Genomic DNA, 18,168 nt, shown 5'->3' on the forward strand with positions numbered 1-18,168 from the left:
CTGGCAAAAAATTTGGAATCTAGTCCTTAAATCCCTATGTACCATTCTGGAGAATTCTAAAGTACAAACAGGACGAGTTGCCTGGTATCACCCTGAAGATGAAACATGTCATCCAACACAAATATAAAAATGAAAAAAAATCTGAGAGGACCTAATTCACCCTTTTGTTCAGTATTAAAGCCTGTGAGTACCTCCTGGGCTACTGGGCCATGGGTTCCTCTGATGTTCCCTCCTTAAGTCCAGTTATTTCCCTTCCAGCCCCTGCCTAGTACTACAGTTTATTTGTGTCCAAAGCCTTCCACCTAAATCCTATACAGGTTGTCTGTCATGATATTGGTGTCACATTCCCCAGGAACCATCTGGGAAAGGTTGAAATGCCTCAGAAGATTATTATATACTTGCCATGAGCTCCAGAGTATCTATACTTCTGGCATTTTCCCAGGCACTAAAGGCCAACCAGTGATGGAGACTTTGCAAGCGACCTAACTCAGTTTGCTTTGCAGAGAAAGCTGAACCTTCTAGAAGAAAGCATCTCCACCCTAGGAAAGAAATATTTTCACAGCTAAGTCATTGAAGGTTGCACCTTCCTGCACAACCTTCTGAAGGTTGCACCTTCCTGCACTCTTCTATAGGAGGATTATTAGGCTTCTCTCCTGAAACCAGGATAAAGTCTCTGTCTATAGTGCTAAATGATAGTGTTCAAAGTCTAATGGTAAGAGAAGCTGTCCATCATAAACTTTGACATTAGGTCAAGGACTTTTCTCACCTTGTGCTTTCAGGTAGGGCAGTCATGGAGTTGCATGCTATTAACAAGGATCATTATATTGCTTTTATCTGAAGGAATAATACACAAGGAATTAGAATAAACAAAAGGGGATAAAACCTTAAGGGTATCAATTTTAATATCTTCGAAAAACAAAAATTCTAATTCCAAACTGTCCAATTCCAAAATGCCACAATACAGAAAGGGAAGGGCTGAAACTTCAGTAGGAGAATTGTGAGAAGTCTTATTTTAAAAACCTAGGGATAAAGAACACCCTCAGTATTGAATATTTTGGAGGCATCCTACTCTTCGAGAACCCAAAGGAAAAACAGAAGTTAAATAGCAAGACGCTTTTGCAGAAGTGTTGAAACAAACAAGAAGAAGTTTTATTTTGAAAATACACTCTTTGAAGATAAATTTGGCTTCCATTTTCCATAGCTAGGAGCATCCAACAAGATACAAAAACAAACAAAACAAAACGACAAAACAAAGACCCACGACATTATGTACAGAGCTCTAAAATGAGCTGTGAATATCTACAAGAAACTAGCATATGCTCTTTGTGAAGGGTTGTACTTGTGTGGCTTTCTACAGTTCTCAGTCCTGGGGAAGAAGAGTTAACTCCCTGTAGCTGCAGGTGCGGCTGCAGCAAGGGAAGAGCTGGGGTCAGTAAGGGGTTGGGGGTGCGACCCCTGGGTGGGAGGCGTGGAGAGGTGTCTGGGGAGGGGAGCCGCGGCGGCATGGGACACATCCTGGGCTTCTCTAGAAGTCCTGCCGCGGGGTGTGGGTCAGGCTGTGCCGCCGCAGATCACAGTTTCGCCTGAACACTTTGCCGCACTGCTCGCAGCTGTAGGGCTTGATGTCTGTATGGGTGAGAAGGTGAGTTTTCAGATTACTTCTCTGATTAAAGGTTCTTCCACATGTGGGACATTTGTGTGGAGATTCCTGTTCAGATGTGAAGCAAGCAAAGGATTAATCCTTCACACCACCACCGCACCCTTCTCAATAGTTTCTGTTTTATCGGTATCACAAGCGTTAACATAACACGCGCACGACAACAAAAGAGGGGACTTGCAGGAACAAATCTGGCTCCTAATCCTCCAATCATGAAAACACACGCGCCGGCACACACAGGCCCTCCCCCCCCCCCCCCATTACACTGATAACTGCCAGTGGCCACCGCGGTGGGCTTTGTGATTTCCAGCTCTTTACATTTCATCACCGTGTCACAGGCAGGAAAAGGAGGAAGGAAAAACTCTAATCCTCTCTTAAGGAATGACATTCTCCCGGGCAATAAGGCTCCTCTTTGCTGGAAAATTAAACTATTCCTCAATGTTCAGAAAACTACAAATTATGAGGCCCCTGGGAGAGAGAGCATATGGGATTTCACCATGCCTCCATTATCGAAATTACCTTTATTTCCTCCCAAACACGAAAGCTTTAAATGCAGGGCAGATCAGATGGGGAAAAAAATAATTCTAAAATTAGGATTTAGAATACAGAGAATGGTCTTTTCTTTAAGAAAAACATAATAATGTTTTGTGTTAAGATTAATTTTGGGGGGGGGGGTATAAAAAAGTTGAGTGCTGTTTTCCCCACCTAGAAAACTAAATTTAAACAGAGCCTTTAAAAGAAAGAGCTTGCCATTGAACACCTTTGTAAGGAGCAAAAATGATAAAACTAAACCAGCCATTGTCTTTAAACAAGAAAACAAACTTACCTGCATATGTAAAGTTTTGTGAACCGCTAGAGTTCTAGACTGACAAAATCCTTTCCCACACTCCTGACATTTGAAAGGTTTTTCTTTGGAATGGATATACCTGTAAATCAATATAAGGTTTCAGTGAAATTGTTTTACCACCACGGTGAGGAGTTTCTTTTGACAGTTACTCAAAAGGAAGTCGTGAAAGGACAAAAGAAACGGGATTCCCATTATTCATGTTTTTAGATTTTACTTTTTTTTTTTTCTTTTTTCCTGTGTAATTCTGTTTATGGTTAACCTCAACTAACAGATTCTTCAAAACATTCACCGGACGCCGTCTTTATCTACACTTGATCGCCCTCTCTGGCGTATTCTGGAGCTCAAAATCGTGCCGAATGAGTCCTTCCTGGTCTCTACGGCTTTCTCTGGTACTTAAACTGGCCAAATCATGATGTTAGGCAAGGTTGAATTCAGGGGAACCGATTCTCTAAACAGCCGCGGAGGATCCCAACGGAAGTTCTAACTCCATGGAACAGCAGGTAGAGTCCAGAGACAAGATACCCCAGGCCCTCTCCTGGGAAGTTTTTACCGGATGAAAACACTTGTAGTATTTCTTCAATTGCCGTGTATGAATGCAGAGTTTAAGGTCGTGGAGGGGGTGTGGGGAGCTGTTTCTAAATTCAGTGATCTCAAGATCCACATAAATAAAATAAAATAAAGGTCGCCTTGGCAGGCTCTGGGGTACACCTGGGGGTGGGGAGATAGCAAAGGGAAGGAACCCAGAGAAGGTCGCCGGAGAACATTTCTAGAAAAGGTCTGACCGCAGCGCGGACTAATACCCACCATGGGAAGGTCTTTGGGAGCCCTCGGCTTTACCTGCTCCGCCTCCCCAATGGCAACCGGGAGGAAACTGGGAAACAGATCTCAGGACCAAGGCCAACCCACCAGATTGCAACTGCCTGGGGATGAGGAAAGGCCCTCCCGCATTCCAAACAAGGACGCAGTAGGAGACAGCAGCAGAGGAGAAAGGTAAATGTTGGGAACTAGTTGTAGCTGGCCGCCAGGGAGGGCCTTTGGGGATATATTCTAGTTCAGAGGGGATTTTAGTGACACTTGGAATGTCTCTCAGGGATTCGGTACTCTGGACAAAGTCGCCTTCCCTTCCCAGGCCAACCTCTTTCCCCACCTCACCTGTGATCCCGCAGATGATCTTGCCTCCGGAAGGCCTTGTGGCAGATGTCACACGTGTATGGCCTCTCATCCGTGTGGGTCCTCTCATGGATGAGCAAGTTGTAGGATTTGGTAAAGTGTCTGCCGCAAAACTTGCAGATAAACTCTTTTTTCGTTTTGGAGGGCAACCTCCCTCGGGAGGGCTTTCTGTCCGGAGTCAATTTACTGAGCCCCGAGATGGGGCTACCCAGCCCCGGGCTCAGCTTGGTCAGGTCTCCTATCTTAGGGGGATCCTCTTGCGTGGCGGCCACCGCCAAGTTGGCAAAGTCAAAACGGGGCCGGTCCTTGTGCAGGGCTGGGAGGACGTGGGCAATGGCTCCCTGCTTGGGGTGGAAGAGGTGGGTGGTAAAGGGCAGAGCCGGGAAAGGGAATCGCGCGTCCACGAGGCCCTGCGCCGCCGCCATCTCGGTGATGGTGGAGCGGGTGATCTCGTGCACGTTGGGGTACCCCAGCGTCCAGTGGTTCATATGCATGGTCTGCACGGCGCTGAGACCGTACAGGCCCTGCAGGTGGTCCACCGCGGCGGGGAAGGTGTTCACCGCCTGCAGGAAGGAGTAATTGGTGAGCTGCAGCGACGGGTGGAGCGGGATGGGCGCCGGCAGGGCCTTGCTCCCCATTTTCCCGGGTGCTGGGGGGCGGAGGGAACCGCCCCTTTCTTCCAGGACTCAGAGGCAGGTGGGCGTGGGGCTCCGGTGAAAACCCAGAGAGACAACAGCACGCAGAGCAAACCCTAAAAATGGCAGGGGAAGAGAGGGAGAGTTGTGACTATTATCTAAGCCCGCTCGGCCTGCCCTTTGGCGCCCGCGAGGGTTACCACACCTCCCTTCAAAGTCCTCCTCCCCACTCTACTTCAGGGTCCTCAAAAGGAGTGGTGAGGGAATCGCATAGCGCCTGCCGGGCGAGTCCGCACCGAGCTCGGCCCCGGGACCAGGGTGGCAGGCGGGACAGGAAGTGGCCTTCTGGCGAGCGGTGCACCCCGCGCCCCGGCGGCCCTTCCGTGGGCGCCCACAGGAAGGTCGGGTTGCGGGCACGCAAGGAACGGAGGACCCGGGCCCCGGAAGAAAGAAAGGCAGGCTGTGTGTGTGCCTGGTGGGGCGGGGGCGGCGGGGGGGTTGTGGTTCTGCAGAGGCAGCACCCACTTCAGCCCACCCACCCCACCCTGTGCGGCGAAGCTCGGGCAAACACGACGGCCCGAGACGCCCGCACCCGCAGGCCTAGGGCCGAGGCTCTGTGGCCGAGGCGCCTCGGAGCTCCCCGGGGAACGACGAGGAGGGCCCGTCCGAGCCACGCGGTGCGGCTGCGCCACGCGCTGCGCCCCCCGCCGGCTGCCCCGCCCCGTGGTCGCCTTTCCCGCGCTTACCCCGGCCACGCCGCGGCGGGTGCGGGAGCTCAGCCCCGGTGAGCTTGGCGCTCCAGGGCCCTCGGGCCCTCGGAGGGGCCAATCTCGCCCCGCGCTGACCTCGGAGGTTTTCTTTTTCCTTCCTCTGCCTCAATCCCATTTATCAGCGGTGACGGGCCGCAGGAAAGAAAAGTGACACCTCGGGGGCCGGGTTCAGCCTGGAATCGCCCCCTCCTCGCTTCCCATGGGCCGTCCCCTCCCACCCCCTACCAAGATCCCTTCCAGATGGTTCAGGCTCCCGGGGGGGGGGGGTGCGGTGCGGTGGTGTGGGATAGGGGTGGGTGGGCGGAGAACCTCCCTGAGGCCGGAACCCCTTCTCCCAGACTGAGCGCCAAGCTCTCGGGAGGCCGGAGCAGCGTCCCGGCCTGGCACCGGGGAGCCGCTTCCTACACCGGGGAGGCCTCAGGAGAAGAGCAGAGAGGAGAGGAGGAGAGTGGGCTCCCTGGGGAAGGATAGGAAAGGGGCAGCAGGGGAGTCACAGCGAGCAGGCCGGGTACAGTGCGGCTTTGCCCGCCTGGAAGAAGCTCGTTTATCTGCTGGGAGACGTGTGCGGCCTGGGCCTAAGCAGGGTGCAAGCACTCGCATCTCTCTGTGCCCCAAAGAGCAACAGAGAGGTCTGATTTCAGACCCAGGTTCCCCAGGACACCTCCCCTGCATTCAGGGTGGGCCCACCTTTTCCCACTTCCAGCTGCCTTTTAGCCGCGGTTCTGCTAGGTCCGCCCGACCTGGGCCTTGCCTCTGAGGGCAGCTCCCCAGGTGCGGGACTCACAGCTGAGCGCTTTCCCTGGAGAGGGGCAGGCGGGCCGGTTAGAGCCAACAACCTTTAAGCCTGGCTTTTGAACGCAGCAGGAAGGTGGGAAGGTTTGTCCAGTCTTCCCCTCATCACCCACCCCTTTACACGCCTGAATCTTCTCTAGTGCGCTGTGAAGTGTTGCCCCGGGGCTCCAAGGGCAGACTTGGGGGACCGCGCTAATGACACAGCGCTCTGACAAGGCAGAATTTGGTCACCTCAGTGAGGCCCACACCTTCTCTCCCCCCTCTTCTGTTTGGAATGCTCAGAGACAGGGATTTATTAATGAACCGCTTCTGCCTGGTGGTATTTGGTCTGGGAGTTCAGACTGGGAGTTAATGAGAGGTGTGTTAACAGTCAGAGGGGCTCAGTCAGACCATTCAACCGAAACTGTAAACCTCCATTAAAGTTTCCCACCACAAATCACGATTCATTTTTGTTCAGTGGCAACCCTCAAGCCCTCCTAGAAAGGCAGAAAAAAAGGTACTAAGATCCCTGGTAATCTATCTGATTATTTCCTCTTCCATTAAAAATAAAAAGTTACACTTTTATTTCCTTCTTTTTGTGTAAGGATTTTCCAGAGGTTCAAAATATCATCTTCCCCCTAGTGTTAAAAAGTGGTCTCCCCCTTAGAGAGGAAACTGAAATTATTATTTGGGTGTATTCCCAGACTAGATTTCTTAGAAATAAATACAGGAGGCAAAGTACAACTCCTACCACTGTTATGGGGCCAGGGGGGAGGTTGTCAATCAAAGGAATATCACCACCTGTGATTTCCATTTCACGTGCACAAAGTGAAATCTGCCCTAAACATTACATGTTAATTCTGCAGGCACAAAGTTGAGTGCCATCTTCCTTCCCCTTTCTTCAAATGGTTTATAACACAAAAATTAGCAACTCTGTTACAGTTCAGCTCCAAAGTGGCACAAAAGTGTATTTCATAGTAAGTTTTCATTTTAATTTGCAGGACAGATAGTTTCTTCATAGAGGACGAGCAAACCATTGGTGACTTCAACCCTTTTACAAACAGAACAACCCTAAATATCCACCAAACACTTTTGCCATAAATAATTAGGGAATTTAGATTTCCACTCTCCCACTGCGTTGCTGGAAATGTATGTCAAAAGATATGTTAAGTCAAGGCAGAGATCTAAAGTACTTTCGTTTTGTCTAGAGTTGAGCATGTAATTCCCACACTGAGTTTCAGGCAATAACAGCGATCATCATCCTCTGCTGTCATTTCTTCACTACCCCTTTTCGGACCATTGGTTACTTTTAATTTTACAAGGAAAGAACCAATGAAAAGACATTAATATTTCGGTGGAGCTGAGGCTAGTTTTCTTTCATCAGTCTTCTTCACAGGGATTTCCAGGCATGTACAGAAGTTTTGTAAAATTTAGTTCACTGGTTGTCCACAAGTAAAAAAAGTGTACATAACTAATTTCAGTTCAGAGAAGCTTTCAAAACATTGGAGAAAAAAAGGTACGTGGTAATTTGATAGAGTCTTGCCCTTCGGTAATGCTGTTATTACACTGAGTTATCTAAAAATAATATACAGTCAGGGGTCATCTGTTAAAACCTGTGTGTTGGTGTGAGAGAAACGACGGATGGATCCATAGACTCGCTGAACTTCAGCCCACGCCACAGTGGAATTTTGCATAAATCAGAGCGAAAGTCTTAGCAGATATAAGGAGATCATTTAAAAAGTAATAATGTTGGCCAGCCTGGATCAGGTGAACAGAGGAAAACGGCCGCGAAGTTCCTGCCCCTTCGCAGCGCCTCTGCCTTCCCAAGGAGTTAATTAAATTAAGATGCCTTCCGCATAATCTGGGTTCTGTTTCTCTCTGCTCCCTCGCTCCCCCTGCGTGAGTAATTTTCTTGTTCTGCTCAGGACTGCAGTTTGTTTAGCAGAGAAAGTAGCTGTCTGCGCCGTTTCGCTTCGGAAAGCGCCAACCCTCTTTTGTTCTCTGCTAACAGGTAGGGCGACGGATCCAGCGCTCCCTCCACAAACACCTTTTTCTCCCTCCTTCCTGCAACCACCGCTCGTTTCTCTGTAGCTCTTACGAGAGAATCTAAGCGTTGAAACCCCAGGGGAATTTGCCTTCTGCACCCCCCACCGCCCCCCACCTCCAGGACTGGAGGGTGGGAGGGAAATCAAAAGGCCAGCACAAGGTTGGAGAATTACCTGGGACTGAACTATTACTTCCCTCCTGAAACGCGCGGGCTAGGCAGGCAGTGTGAGTCCCGGCGCGTTCGCGCTGCGCTGCCGCGGCTGCCCCGGGACGGGTGGACCAGGGATACTACGGCACCGTCAGAAACACCACGGGATTGTGGGGCTTTATCTCAGCGTACGTTGATCAGCTTTTATAAGAAGCCTTGCTGAATGCTTAGATTAAATGTCGCAAAACAAAACTAAAGACAGCACATAAAAGTGTGTGTCCTTAAGTGTTAGCTGGGAGTGGAGTGCCGGGGATCCGATAAAGTGAGAAACACAATGCCCCAAGACTGCATCCATCTGATTTCTTTTCACAATTTCTGAACGTGCGGCACGCCTGACCGAGAATGTGAGTGTCCCCTGCACCCCCTACACCCTTCCTTCCTTAAGGCGGCTGCAGCTCCTTCCCAGAGCGGACACTCACCTCCCTCAGAAAGGTCCGCCCGGGCAGCGCGGCTCAGACCCGGCCCAGGTGGTGAGGCGCAGAGCTCGGAAAGGTCATTGGGTCCACGCGGGGCAAACTTCTTTTTCCGAGCGGAATCCCGGGAGCCGCGGACATGATCTGGAGGACGACGAGCAGCAAAAACGAGAGCGGATCCTCGCCTTGGTCCGGGTCTGTGGACGTGGAGATTGCAAAGCCCGGGGGTTGTTAGAGCCGGCGCTCAGCGCTCGCCCGGAACCCCGCGCCTCCGCGAGCCTCCAGCCGCCGACTCCGGGTAAGGTCGGAGCCTGCAGTCTGGCAGGGCCATCACCCTCCAGCAGCGAGCGCTCCGAGCTCTGTCCCCGCCCGCGTCCCTCCCCAGGCTGCTCGCGGCCAGGAGTCCCGGGCTTTAGTAGCAGCCCCGCCTCCCCTTCGGGCGGGCGTCCTGCAGCAGCGCGGGGCCCACGGAGGCTGACTCCGCCTCCGCGCCCGGCGCCCGCTAATGGTCCACTCTGTTTACTTGTGTTTGGATAGCAACTGAGTCTTAAAGGCACAGGTTTGCTCGAGGTTTCCCTGTTACAGAGATGAGCCGAAGGTGACTCAGTTCAAAACTCACACATAAGCAAAGCCTACCCCCTTTCCTTCTCGGTGCCACTTTTCCTTATACTGTTAGAAACTGAACAACTGGTTCTCTGCTTCCTGAAGACCCTGAAGAGAAACCCAAAGGGCATTTTGTAGTTTTACTTGACGCTCTCGCCAGATTAATTTCCACATCTTAACAGGTTTAATATAACCATCTTCTTCGTAGAGTAAAATCAATCAGTTCTAGACTGTATTCTCCAAAACATATCACATTTCCCTCAATTTTAAATACAGCTTTGTACATATTTTTTTGTCAATTATGACTATATCTGTAGTCTGCTTTTGCTTGTTTTCAAAACGAAGTTTGTTTTTAGAGGTGACGATTGACTAATTCCGTAATTACTGCAAAGACATACGTGGAATGTCCAGAAGAAATTTCTTCCAATATTTAAGGTTTAATCAAACAAGGTACATTTTATAAGCAGTAAACCAACTTGGTTAAAGGGTGGGCATCTGCAACCCATTGGCAAACAATAAAGACTCCATCTGGAATGGGTGAAGAACAATCATTTTAAAATTCTAGGAAAATTCTATTGTAGCTTCTCAAAACATGTACATCTTCATTCCCAGCAAACCCCCCCCCCCAATACAATTCATTGTTCAGTCTCCAGGAAACTTAATCGAATTTGGTGTAGAGATACAATTTTCAGGGTCTTCTAAAGGTTTGGTCCTGTGTGAGTCTAACTGCAGAACGCACTTCAGCTACGCTGTAAGTAGGGTGATCGAGTGACAGAAAGGGAATGACACACTCATTTTAAACAGCCTCTTTCCAGATGAGATCTGCGTGAACAACTTTGGGCAAAACCCCTTTCGTCCCAGCCGAGTCACCAGAGCGGATTTGCGTTAGCCCCCGGCAAGTTCGCGCTTTGAGGGGCGCAAATCTTCCAGCCAAAATGCTGTACAATTCAAAAGTGTTCCGTCAAAAGATGGTTTTGGATGTGCCGCCCCAAAGGACAATTAAAATAATCTCATCGTGCAGGGTAGTAGATAAATATAAACAGAAGACTAAAACTTGTCAAAAGGTTAACCAGTGATTGGTGAGCCAGGCAGAAGGTACGAGATATTATTTTGTTAAGATACAATTCCTTCTATTTTACTTATGCCCAGATGGAATTTTTCGTTCCTTTGGTAAAACGTAATCCAGGGATAGTAGATCCTTTTCTCCTTTCTTTCCAATTTCAAATTCTCGAAGGTTAAAATGTGAGCTTGCAATGGAGACCCCAGTGTTTAATATCCTTCAGTATTGAACTGCTTAAAGATTTGACAAACAGTGTGGAAGTAGCAGAATGCCTAAGAGTTCAGGGGTTTAAAAAAAAAACAAACCAAAAAACGTTTTCCCTAAGGGGTTCTATAAGGGTGCTTTCATTTCAGCGCTCAGTCCTGAGCTCCAACTACCGGGATGCCTGTGGTCCCCTCTCTCTAACCACCTCATTCCTTCCGCAGCTTTTCTCAATTTGGAAAAATTGGAGGGAACTTTCTCTTCTTTCAGACCCCCAGGACACACACTCCCGGGGTGGTGACCTGAAGAGTGTTCCTACGCTTCGTATTTCCTCTTCCAAAGTGGAGGCAACTCCCCAGCGGCAGGCTTCACACCTTCCCACCCTGTATATGTGTGCCTGCTTTTCCCGCGGGGTGGACAGAATTTCCAACCACCCACCGAGCTGCGCCCTCTTTCCGCAAACCTCCTGAGCCCAGGTTTTTTCATAAACGTGTTTACCTCGCCCACCCCAGCTTCCGAAGTTCACAATGGAGTCGGGGCTACGTCGGCCCGAGGGCTGCTGTCGCTAGAAAGGTAGGCAAGAGTCGACGAGTTCCGGGCTTCGGGGAAGCCGAGGGGCAGGCAGCGCCTCTGCAGCCTCCAGGCCCCACCGCCGCACGGGGCAGGTGCGCGCCTCAGGCCGAGAGCGAGCCTGAGGCTGAGAGCCTCGCGGCACCGCACGCAGGGCTCCCCCGGGCCACCTTCGCGCCCACCCCCGGCGGGCCCTTGAGTTTCCCCCCGGCTCAGTCCGGGCGAGCCCCTTGCTCATGCCCGCGGCTTGAGCGCACGCCTTGTGGGGGCCCACCCAGGAGCAGCCTCAGCCGCCGGACTCCCCCGGAGACAACGCTCCGCTGGAAAGATAGGCCACTCGGCCCATGGCGAGTTGTGGGGTCCGGGCGTGTGGAGAGGGAAGTCCTGGAGCCTACAGCGGCCCAGCTGCTCCCGGGGATCTGAATCTCTGCGCAGCCGCCCCACTCCCTCCGCGCCCCCCGGGAGCTGCGCAGCCGGTTCACTCTGACATTTCCGCGGACACGATCATCTGCTGTCCTCGCTCTGGGTTCTGGGTTTTCGACACCAAGGACGCTTCCAGGAAAATGGCTAACAGACGGACGAGAGGCGCGCGAGCAGTTGCTGCTCCAACCCGAACTGCCGAAAGTTTACGCCCGCGGAGGACCGGGTAAAGGCCGGAGAGAGGAAACACAGAGTCGGAGGAGGAGGGGTCCGGCAGAGTAGTCCCTTCTCCCCCCGCCCTGGCCCACCCAGGAGGCTCTGCCAGTTAAGCAGCGAGCAGGTGTCAGACAACAGGCTTCTTGCAGTTGACTCCGAATCTCTCCCACTCTGACCGCGCACTGCGGTTATCTTAAAAATGTTTACCCTTTAAGACACGAATTATGGTAACCCCATCTTTTTCTCCAGGGATTTCAGCTGCCATTATCTCTGAGGACTTGCCTCCCTTTTCCCCAGCCTTCCTCAGACTTTTTAGGGCGGGGACCTTTTGCATTTGAACTTCCCGCACTGTTTGCCGCTTTTCCTAGATCCCGGAGGAGCTGGAAGCCCAGCTATTCTCTGGGCGAGTGTGCTGGAGGCCCGGAGTAGTGAGGAGGCCCGCGAAAACCTAGAGGAGGATCGCGGGCATTGGTCTCAGAACTGAGGGTGTGGAACAGGGACCAAAAGACTAAGAATTTTATCTTAAAAAAAAGTATGTTCCAGTCGGCGCTCTACACTGGGATGGGATGGGAAAGCGCAGCCGCCCGCAGAGCTCCGCGGTCTGCGGGAAGAGCCGCAGCGCCCCCTGGAGGCAAGTGCCGAGCACTACCCGGCTCAGGCGCAGGGGGGCGGTCACAGGCAGCAGGCTCCGCGGTGTGAGTGCGTAGCCACCAGCTACCCGGCGGGCTGCTGGATTCCTTTCACCTCGACCTGGGCCCCTTTGCTGCGGATGTAGAGTCCTGCGCGCCGCAGGGTTGCTGGAGAGAAGGCCTTGGCCTGCTGTCAGGGCCAACAAGCTCCTCTACCCCCACGGTCGGGGCCTTGATGAGCGCCCCACGCGATGGCCCCCCAGTGACTTCTCGCCTGGCGGGATTTTCTAAGATGAGTTTTCGGACTCACGCGCCGCTCCGGGAGACTCTCACTTTCGCAGGGCAGGGAAAGACCCCAGTTCTGACCCCAGCGCAGGGAGTTTGCGGGTGGTCCCGCGCTCATTAGCTCAGACTCCAGCAGATTCCAAGGCCTCGGACGCTGTCCCTGTGGGAGAGGCAAGAGAGGTTTCTCTGGGGACCGCATTAGGAAAGGCTGACCCACTCCCCACGACCTATGCTTCCTCCCACCCCATCATTTGAAGCCTTGTCGGGAATGGGTCTCCTGGACGGCCCTTGCTCTCCTTAAGCCCGAGAGCGGGCAAGGCGCCCGGATCGCGCGCGAGCCTTCCCGGGGCGGGGCGGTGGGGGACCTGAGGACCACTCGCCGCTTCCAGCCATCCAATCCCTGGGCCCAGTCACCTCCAGAATGGGGCGAGGCTGGTCAGCCTCCGGCACCAGAGGCCGGCGCAGCCTCGCGGGGCTCGTCCCTGGGGGCAGGAGGGTGAGGGGTGCGTACTGGGTTCACTGGCGCTCTCCCGGTGCCTGCGCGCTCGCTCAGCTTCACTCAGCTGGAGGCCGCAGCGCCCTTCCAGCCACCAGCTTGCGTGGCACCGAGTCACCGGCAAGGGGGGAGCTGCCTGCGAAGGCCTTAGACCGGGTCGGAAGGTTAGCCACGGGGCCACAGCAGGGGTGGGCAAGCCGAGGGGCAGACCCTCCTGGAAGCCTGGGTCCCTTCACTGTTTGGCTTTCCCGAGTGCCGAAGCAGCAAGGCCCAGCGCGGAGTCCAGGCCGCCAGGCGATCCATCAGCCCCTCCGGGGTCGCGTGATGTTGCCAAGGCCCTGGCGCTCGAGAACGGCTCCGCGCCTTCAGGCTGCGCCGAGTCCGGAGAGGTGTCAGGGGTGGGGGGCAGCCGGCCGCAGCGCGTGCTGACACTGGCATGTGCTGGGCGCCAGTGGAGCTCGGCGGGCCGCGAGGCAGGCGCCTCCAGCCAAGGGCATGGGCTTGGGCTCCCAGGGTGCGCTCCGTTCTGGGCTTCAGGCCCCCTCCTCCCTGCCCCCCGGTCCCCTAGAAGCGGATCTCCTGCAGTTCGCCTCCAAAGAGAAAGCCAGGTCAAGTGGTATGCTCCCGAGTCGAAGGACAGCTTCGAATTCAAGGTGCTTTTCTAACGGAGCCCGTTGGTGTTCGTGACTAAGAGGACCTAAGCATCGGAGGACAAGACCTAGGAGCTTCCCAGGAGGGAGGACCTTATGGTTGGTGCTCCTCTGGGGCATCTCCACCAGCCCCACGTGGGACTGTCCCAGCCCTCTCATTCCGTCCGAAAAGATCCTCAGAAAGGACTAGGACAGAATCTGCAAACCTATTTTTGTTAGGCTTTCACTTAAAAAACAAACAAACTTTACCTGCCAACGCTTTAAACATGGAGAAAATTCAAATGAAAATCTTGATTTCCAATTTCTATGCGGCAGTGAACAGCTGTGCTCTGGGTTCTCTGTCGTCTGTTTTTAAAGTATCTTGGATTGCCTTAGAGTTTCCAATACTCTCTGAAGAGATCGTTTCTCTGGGCGCTGGGATGGGTCCAGAGTTATTGTCTAGGGCAGCAATTCTTTTTTTTTTTTTTTTAAAGATTTTATTTATTTATTTGAGAGAGAGAATGAGAGAGAGCACATGAGAGGTAAGAGCGTCAGAGGGAGAAGCAGACTCCCCGCTGAGCAGGGAGCCCGATGCGGGACTCGATCCAGGGACTCCAGGATCATGACCTGAGCCGAAGGCGGTCGCTTAAGCAACTGAGCCACCCAGGCGCCCTAGGGCAGCAATTCTTAAAGTGTGGTCCAATAGCATCAGCAACGTCTGGAAACTTGTTAGAATGCAGATTCTCTGGCCCCACTTAACTGAGTCAGAAACTCTGGGAGTGGGGCCCGGCGATCTGATTGGACAAGCTCACCAGGTAATTCCGATGCATGCCAAAGTTTGAGAACCACTGACTTAGATCAAATTGACATTTGGGGAGAACTGAAGGCGTGCGGAATTTATCTTTCCCCCTCTTCCTCTCTCCCTCCTTGCCTTCATTTCCCTTTCCACCAGAGACTGGCCTAGGGCAGCTAATTCATTCATTCCCTCATTGATTCATTCATTCATTGGCTCTCATTCACCCGATTTCTAGAGGTACTTCCCAAGTCCTTGGAGACCTGACGAGTCACGTGACCTGGGCGCGAGCCCTCCCTTCAGGGAGTTGGGTCGGGATGCATGGGCAAAGCGAGGGAGAGAAAGTAGTACGCGTGTCTTCCCATTTCACGGCCAGTATTTGTTATTATGATTATAATCTACTGGAATTGATATGATTTCAGGAAGTGTCCCTGTTAGGGACCACACAGGAGCATCGCACCTCATTTTAGTTTCTCACCTTTTGGGACTCTCTGCTCTTTCCCTCGCCCAGTATTCTCGAGATAGTATTCTCTTCTTATTTTCATCACTGCCTAGTGATTCTGTGAGCCTGCTGCATACCCTTCCTCTTACACCTTGACACACTGCCCACACCCTCCCTGTCCTCCCTGCACTGGGTCAGAGTGCCTGACACCGGCGGAGATAAGGGAGTGTCACAATCGGCAGGATCGTCTCTGAACCTGGGCTGGAAGTTTCTGTGTCTTTGGATTTCCCCGAGGCTGTATGGGACGCTCTTAGGACAGCTGAAACAGACACGCAAGTTCTGCTCACCGACTCTGCACGCGCGCTCACTCGCTGCCATCTTGCGTCCTGGGGTCCCCGGCTGCCCAGCTTCCGGAGGGCAGGTGTCCCTGGGCGTTGAGGGCGTGATCCTCAACCTGCGGATTTGTCACCTTAAGACTGAGTCCAATCCCATTACCTTTCACTTGGGAGTATAAGAATCGTCTATTCCCCCGCCCCCCACACCCGTGGATCTAAAAATCCAAACGGAGCTGGCACTTTGTAGTTTTCTTATGCCATATCAACCTCCCTTAAACTTTCGCCTTGCACTTTCTCTCTAGAACCTTGACTTGAACTTCTGTTCTTAGCTAGGCAAAGAGCCACCTCCACTGGAGCATTTGCTACCCCCTGCCCCCGCCCCGTCCTCTACCCGCCCCCCCCCCCCCCCGAGATTTACTGTTGAGAACAGTAGAAGGGACTTTGCCTCAAAGGCCATGGCGGGTACCTAAAAAACCGGGTCTAACTAGAAACCTCTTGTCTATTTTTAGATTCAGGGGGAAAAAAAAAAAAGATTTCATTTTAGTGAGCCAATGCAGGGAAGCCACTGGAAATGCACACAAAAATGAATATATTGACCTTAGTCATAAATTGTGTAAGAGTACTCAGCTCCAATGTGACAAAGTTTGCTATTTTAATATGTCCTTTTCTTATGGGGATTTTCAAAGTATAAAATGTATAGTGGTCAGGAACATGATAATCTCTTTACAACCTGTGATCATATTTCTTAACAGGATTTTGCTTTCCAGTGCAGATGGTTCGACATAGTACCATTCAAAGCAGCCAGTACTTAGTTAGGAAATGCCAAGGCCAATATTTGAATGCAGATACAAGTTTTAACAAAGGAAAATGTATATCCCTGCAGCTGTTTCTGTGACAATTCCCCAGAGGATTAATACACTATTTTTTAATCTAATCCAACTCAGCAAACTCTACAAAGTCTGTGAGGTGCCAACTCTTAAGGCACATAGAATTCCTTGTCACCAAATATTTTTTAGTGTCTACTATGGGCCACGTTCTAGGCAATTGTGTTCCTGTTTGAGACCCTGAATTTCACCCTGACTTGGGGTTGGGGCAAAGACAAGAAAGGTGGGATTTTAAGGTTGGCTTCTTCTGGTTTTGTTAAATTGTTAAGGTATCTGTACTTAACAGCAATCTTTAAAACATTTATTGAACTCTCTCTTACATTTTTAGGTCATTTTTACAAGTCAAGGAGAGAAAGTCAGTATTTAAGCCAGCTCATTTATTGGAAAATGAATGCCAGCATAGCCTTAACTTTTGGTTTTCCAATTGGAAGACCTTAATATCATGACAACATTTTACAATAATGGTATTTCCATCAGGTGATAATTTAGCTGTAGATTCCTTATGATTGGTGACCACTGGTTCACTCAAGCCTGTTTTCACATCCTGACTCTGTAAGCAGCCACAGAAAGAAAAAAACAAGACAAAACAAAACACTCTGGCACCCTTGCTGGAGGGAGGGGTAAAGGAAGTGGCAGACAGCTAGGCTGGCCCCAACCTCATTGTTCCTTGCAAGAACTTAAAGTGGTATCAGCTCAGATCCAGCTGGCTTCAGAGAATCCAGGTCTCTTAAGGAGCAAAGAGCTCTATTATCTTTGCCTCTAAGCTCAAAACTTAAAAGACAACTTCGATGGATCTGGAGACACACAGATGTGAGACGTGGAGAGTCTCCATTCTATTCTTACCCCATGCACTGTGTGTCATAATGACTGGTCACACTGCCTATCTTAGCTATATACTCCATTTCACAGTGCCTAACCCCTCTTCCCATGTCCTCTACAGCTCATGCCTGGCAAATGGGCCTGCCTCCAGGAATCAGTCTGGGTGGATGCTATGATGTCAGGACACCAGGCAACAGCATTTCTAACATGTGTTAGACCACGGTTGCCTTTTCCTTTCCCTGGAAAAGTACACAAAGTGCAAGTTGTCTCCCAGGCCATGAGGCACACATCCAAATGCCCTACGTGGTGGGCCCGCCCAGGCCCAGGAGAGTGTGGAGCAGAACACGAGTGTGTCATACGGGTGTGTTCACCAGTTCTGCTCCCCTCTGTCTCAGCCTTGACCACATTCTTTTGACAGGCCATATGGCCTGGGAGTGACCTGGAATATATTAGGAGCACTGGCTTGTAGAACCATTGCAGAGCAAGGGAGGAATGGCAGAGTGGGATTTTAGACCTGTTAATTCATTTAACATGTTTTATTTTGGGGGGATATTTAGTATAGTAGGCCCTGTGGTTGGTGCTGGGGATATATCAATGAATAAGGACCTATGGCCTAGTAGGGACACAGACAAATAAACAGGTAATTATGATGTATACAGTATGAATCAGAAAACCTGGATCCAAGGTCCCTAGTTAACAGTCTATTATCTTGGGGAAGTCCTGCCACTAATTGGAGCCTCAGTTTCTAAATCTGCTAATTAAAAATACTCTGAGGGTTAAATAACGTGGATATATATCAATGCTATAAGTAGTTGTGATTCTTTCTTATCCATTAACATGAACTGACCTCATCAGTCCCAAATTATTCTTCATACTCCTCCAAGGACTTGGAAAGGAGACCAAGGGGAAGAAATTTGACCCAGTGCCTAGTATCTAGTGGTAAAAAGTACAAAAATTAAGTCACAGCAGCAAGTATTTCTAGAGAAAAAGTCATCTGTCTTGACAGGAAGATTTTATCAAAAGAAATTTTCACTGTTTACTGAAAGTAGGAATACTGTACTATCCTGTATACTACATTTTGTTGTACCCTGTTCTGTTTTATTGCAATTAGAGAATACAGGAGTAGATCTATGAGGAATAGATTTTTTAGGCTTCAAAGATATTATTGTGGATGTTCTCTGTAGTGAAACAATGATGAAATTAATTTGGGGATGTCATTGACATATGAAATCTTAGGGGAAGGAAATGGTATCAGAATACAATTGAACT

The 18,168-nt window shown here is 51.0% G+C and overlaps 1 protein-coding gene across 2 annotated transcripts; it reads right to left on the reverse strand.

Annotated features, from left to right (window-relative positions):
- Positions 1-1,127: 1,127 nt before the first annotated feature.
- On the reverse strand, positions 1,128-9,050 carry OSR2 (odd-skipped related transciption factor 2). 2 transcript variants are annotated; one of them, XM_045896163.3, is made up of 4 exons: positions 8,524-9,050; positions 3,657-4,425; positions 2,484-2,583; positions 1,128-1,626 (listed from the first exon to the last, which is right to left on the reverse strand). In XM_045896163.3, the coding sequence occupies exons 2-4, from the start codon at positions 4,310-4,312 to the stop codon at positions 1,552-1,554; spliced, it is 831 nt and encodes a 276-aa protein (XP_045752119.1). In that variant the 5' UTR covers positions 4,313-4,425; positions 8,524-9,050; the 3' UTR covers positions 1,128-1,551. The 2 variants fall into 2 exon arrangements, with proteins under 2 accessions (XP_045752119.1, XP_045752118.1); XM_045896162.1 differs by having other exon boundaries at positions 1,128-1,708; positions 8,524-8,893.
- Between the last annotated feature and the right edge of the window lie 9,118 nt (positions 9,051-18,168).

The sequence above is a fragment of the Mirounga angustirostris genome, unplaced genomic scaffold (assembly GCF_029215605.1).
Source record: "Mirounga angustirostris isolate CCGP_5_RB_7025 unplaced genomic scaffold, mMirAng1.0.hap1 SCAF_4, whole genome shotgun sequence".
NCBI lineage: Eukaryota > Metazoa > Chordata > Mammalia > Carnivora > Phocidae > Mirounga > Mirounga angustirostris.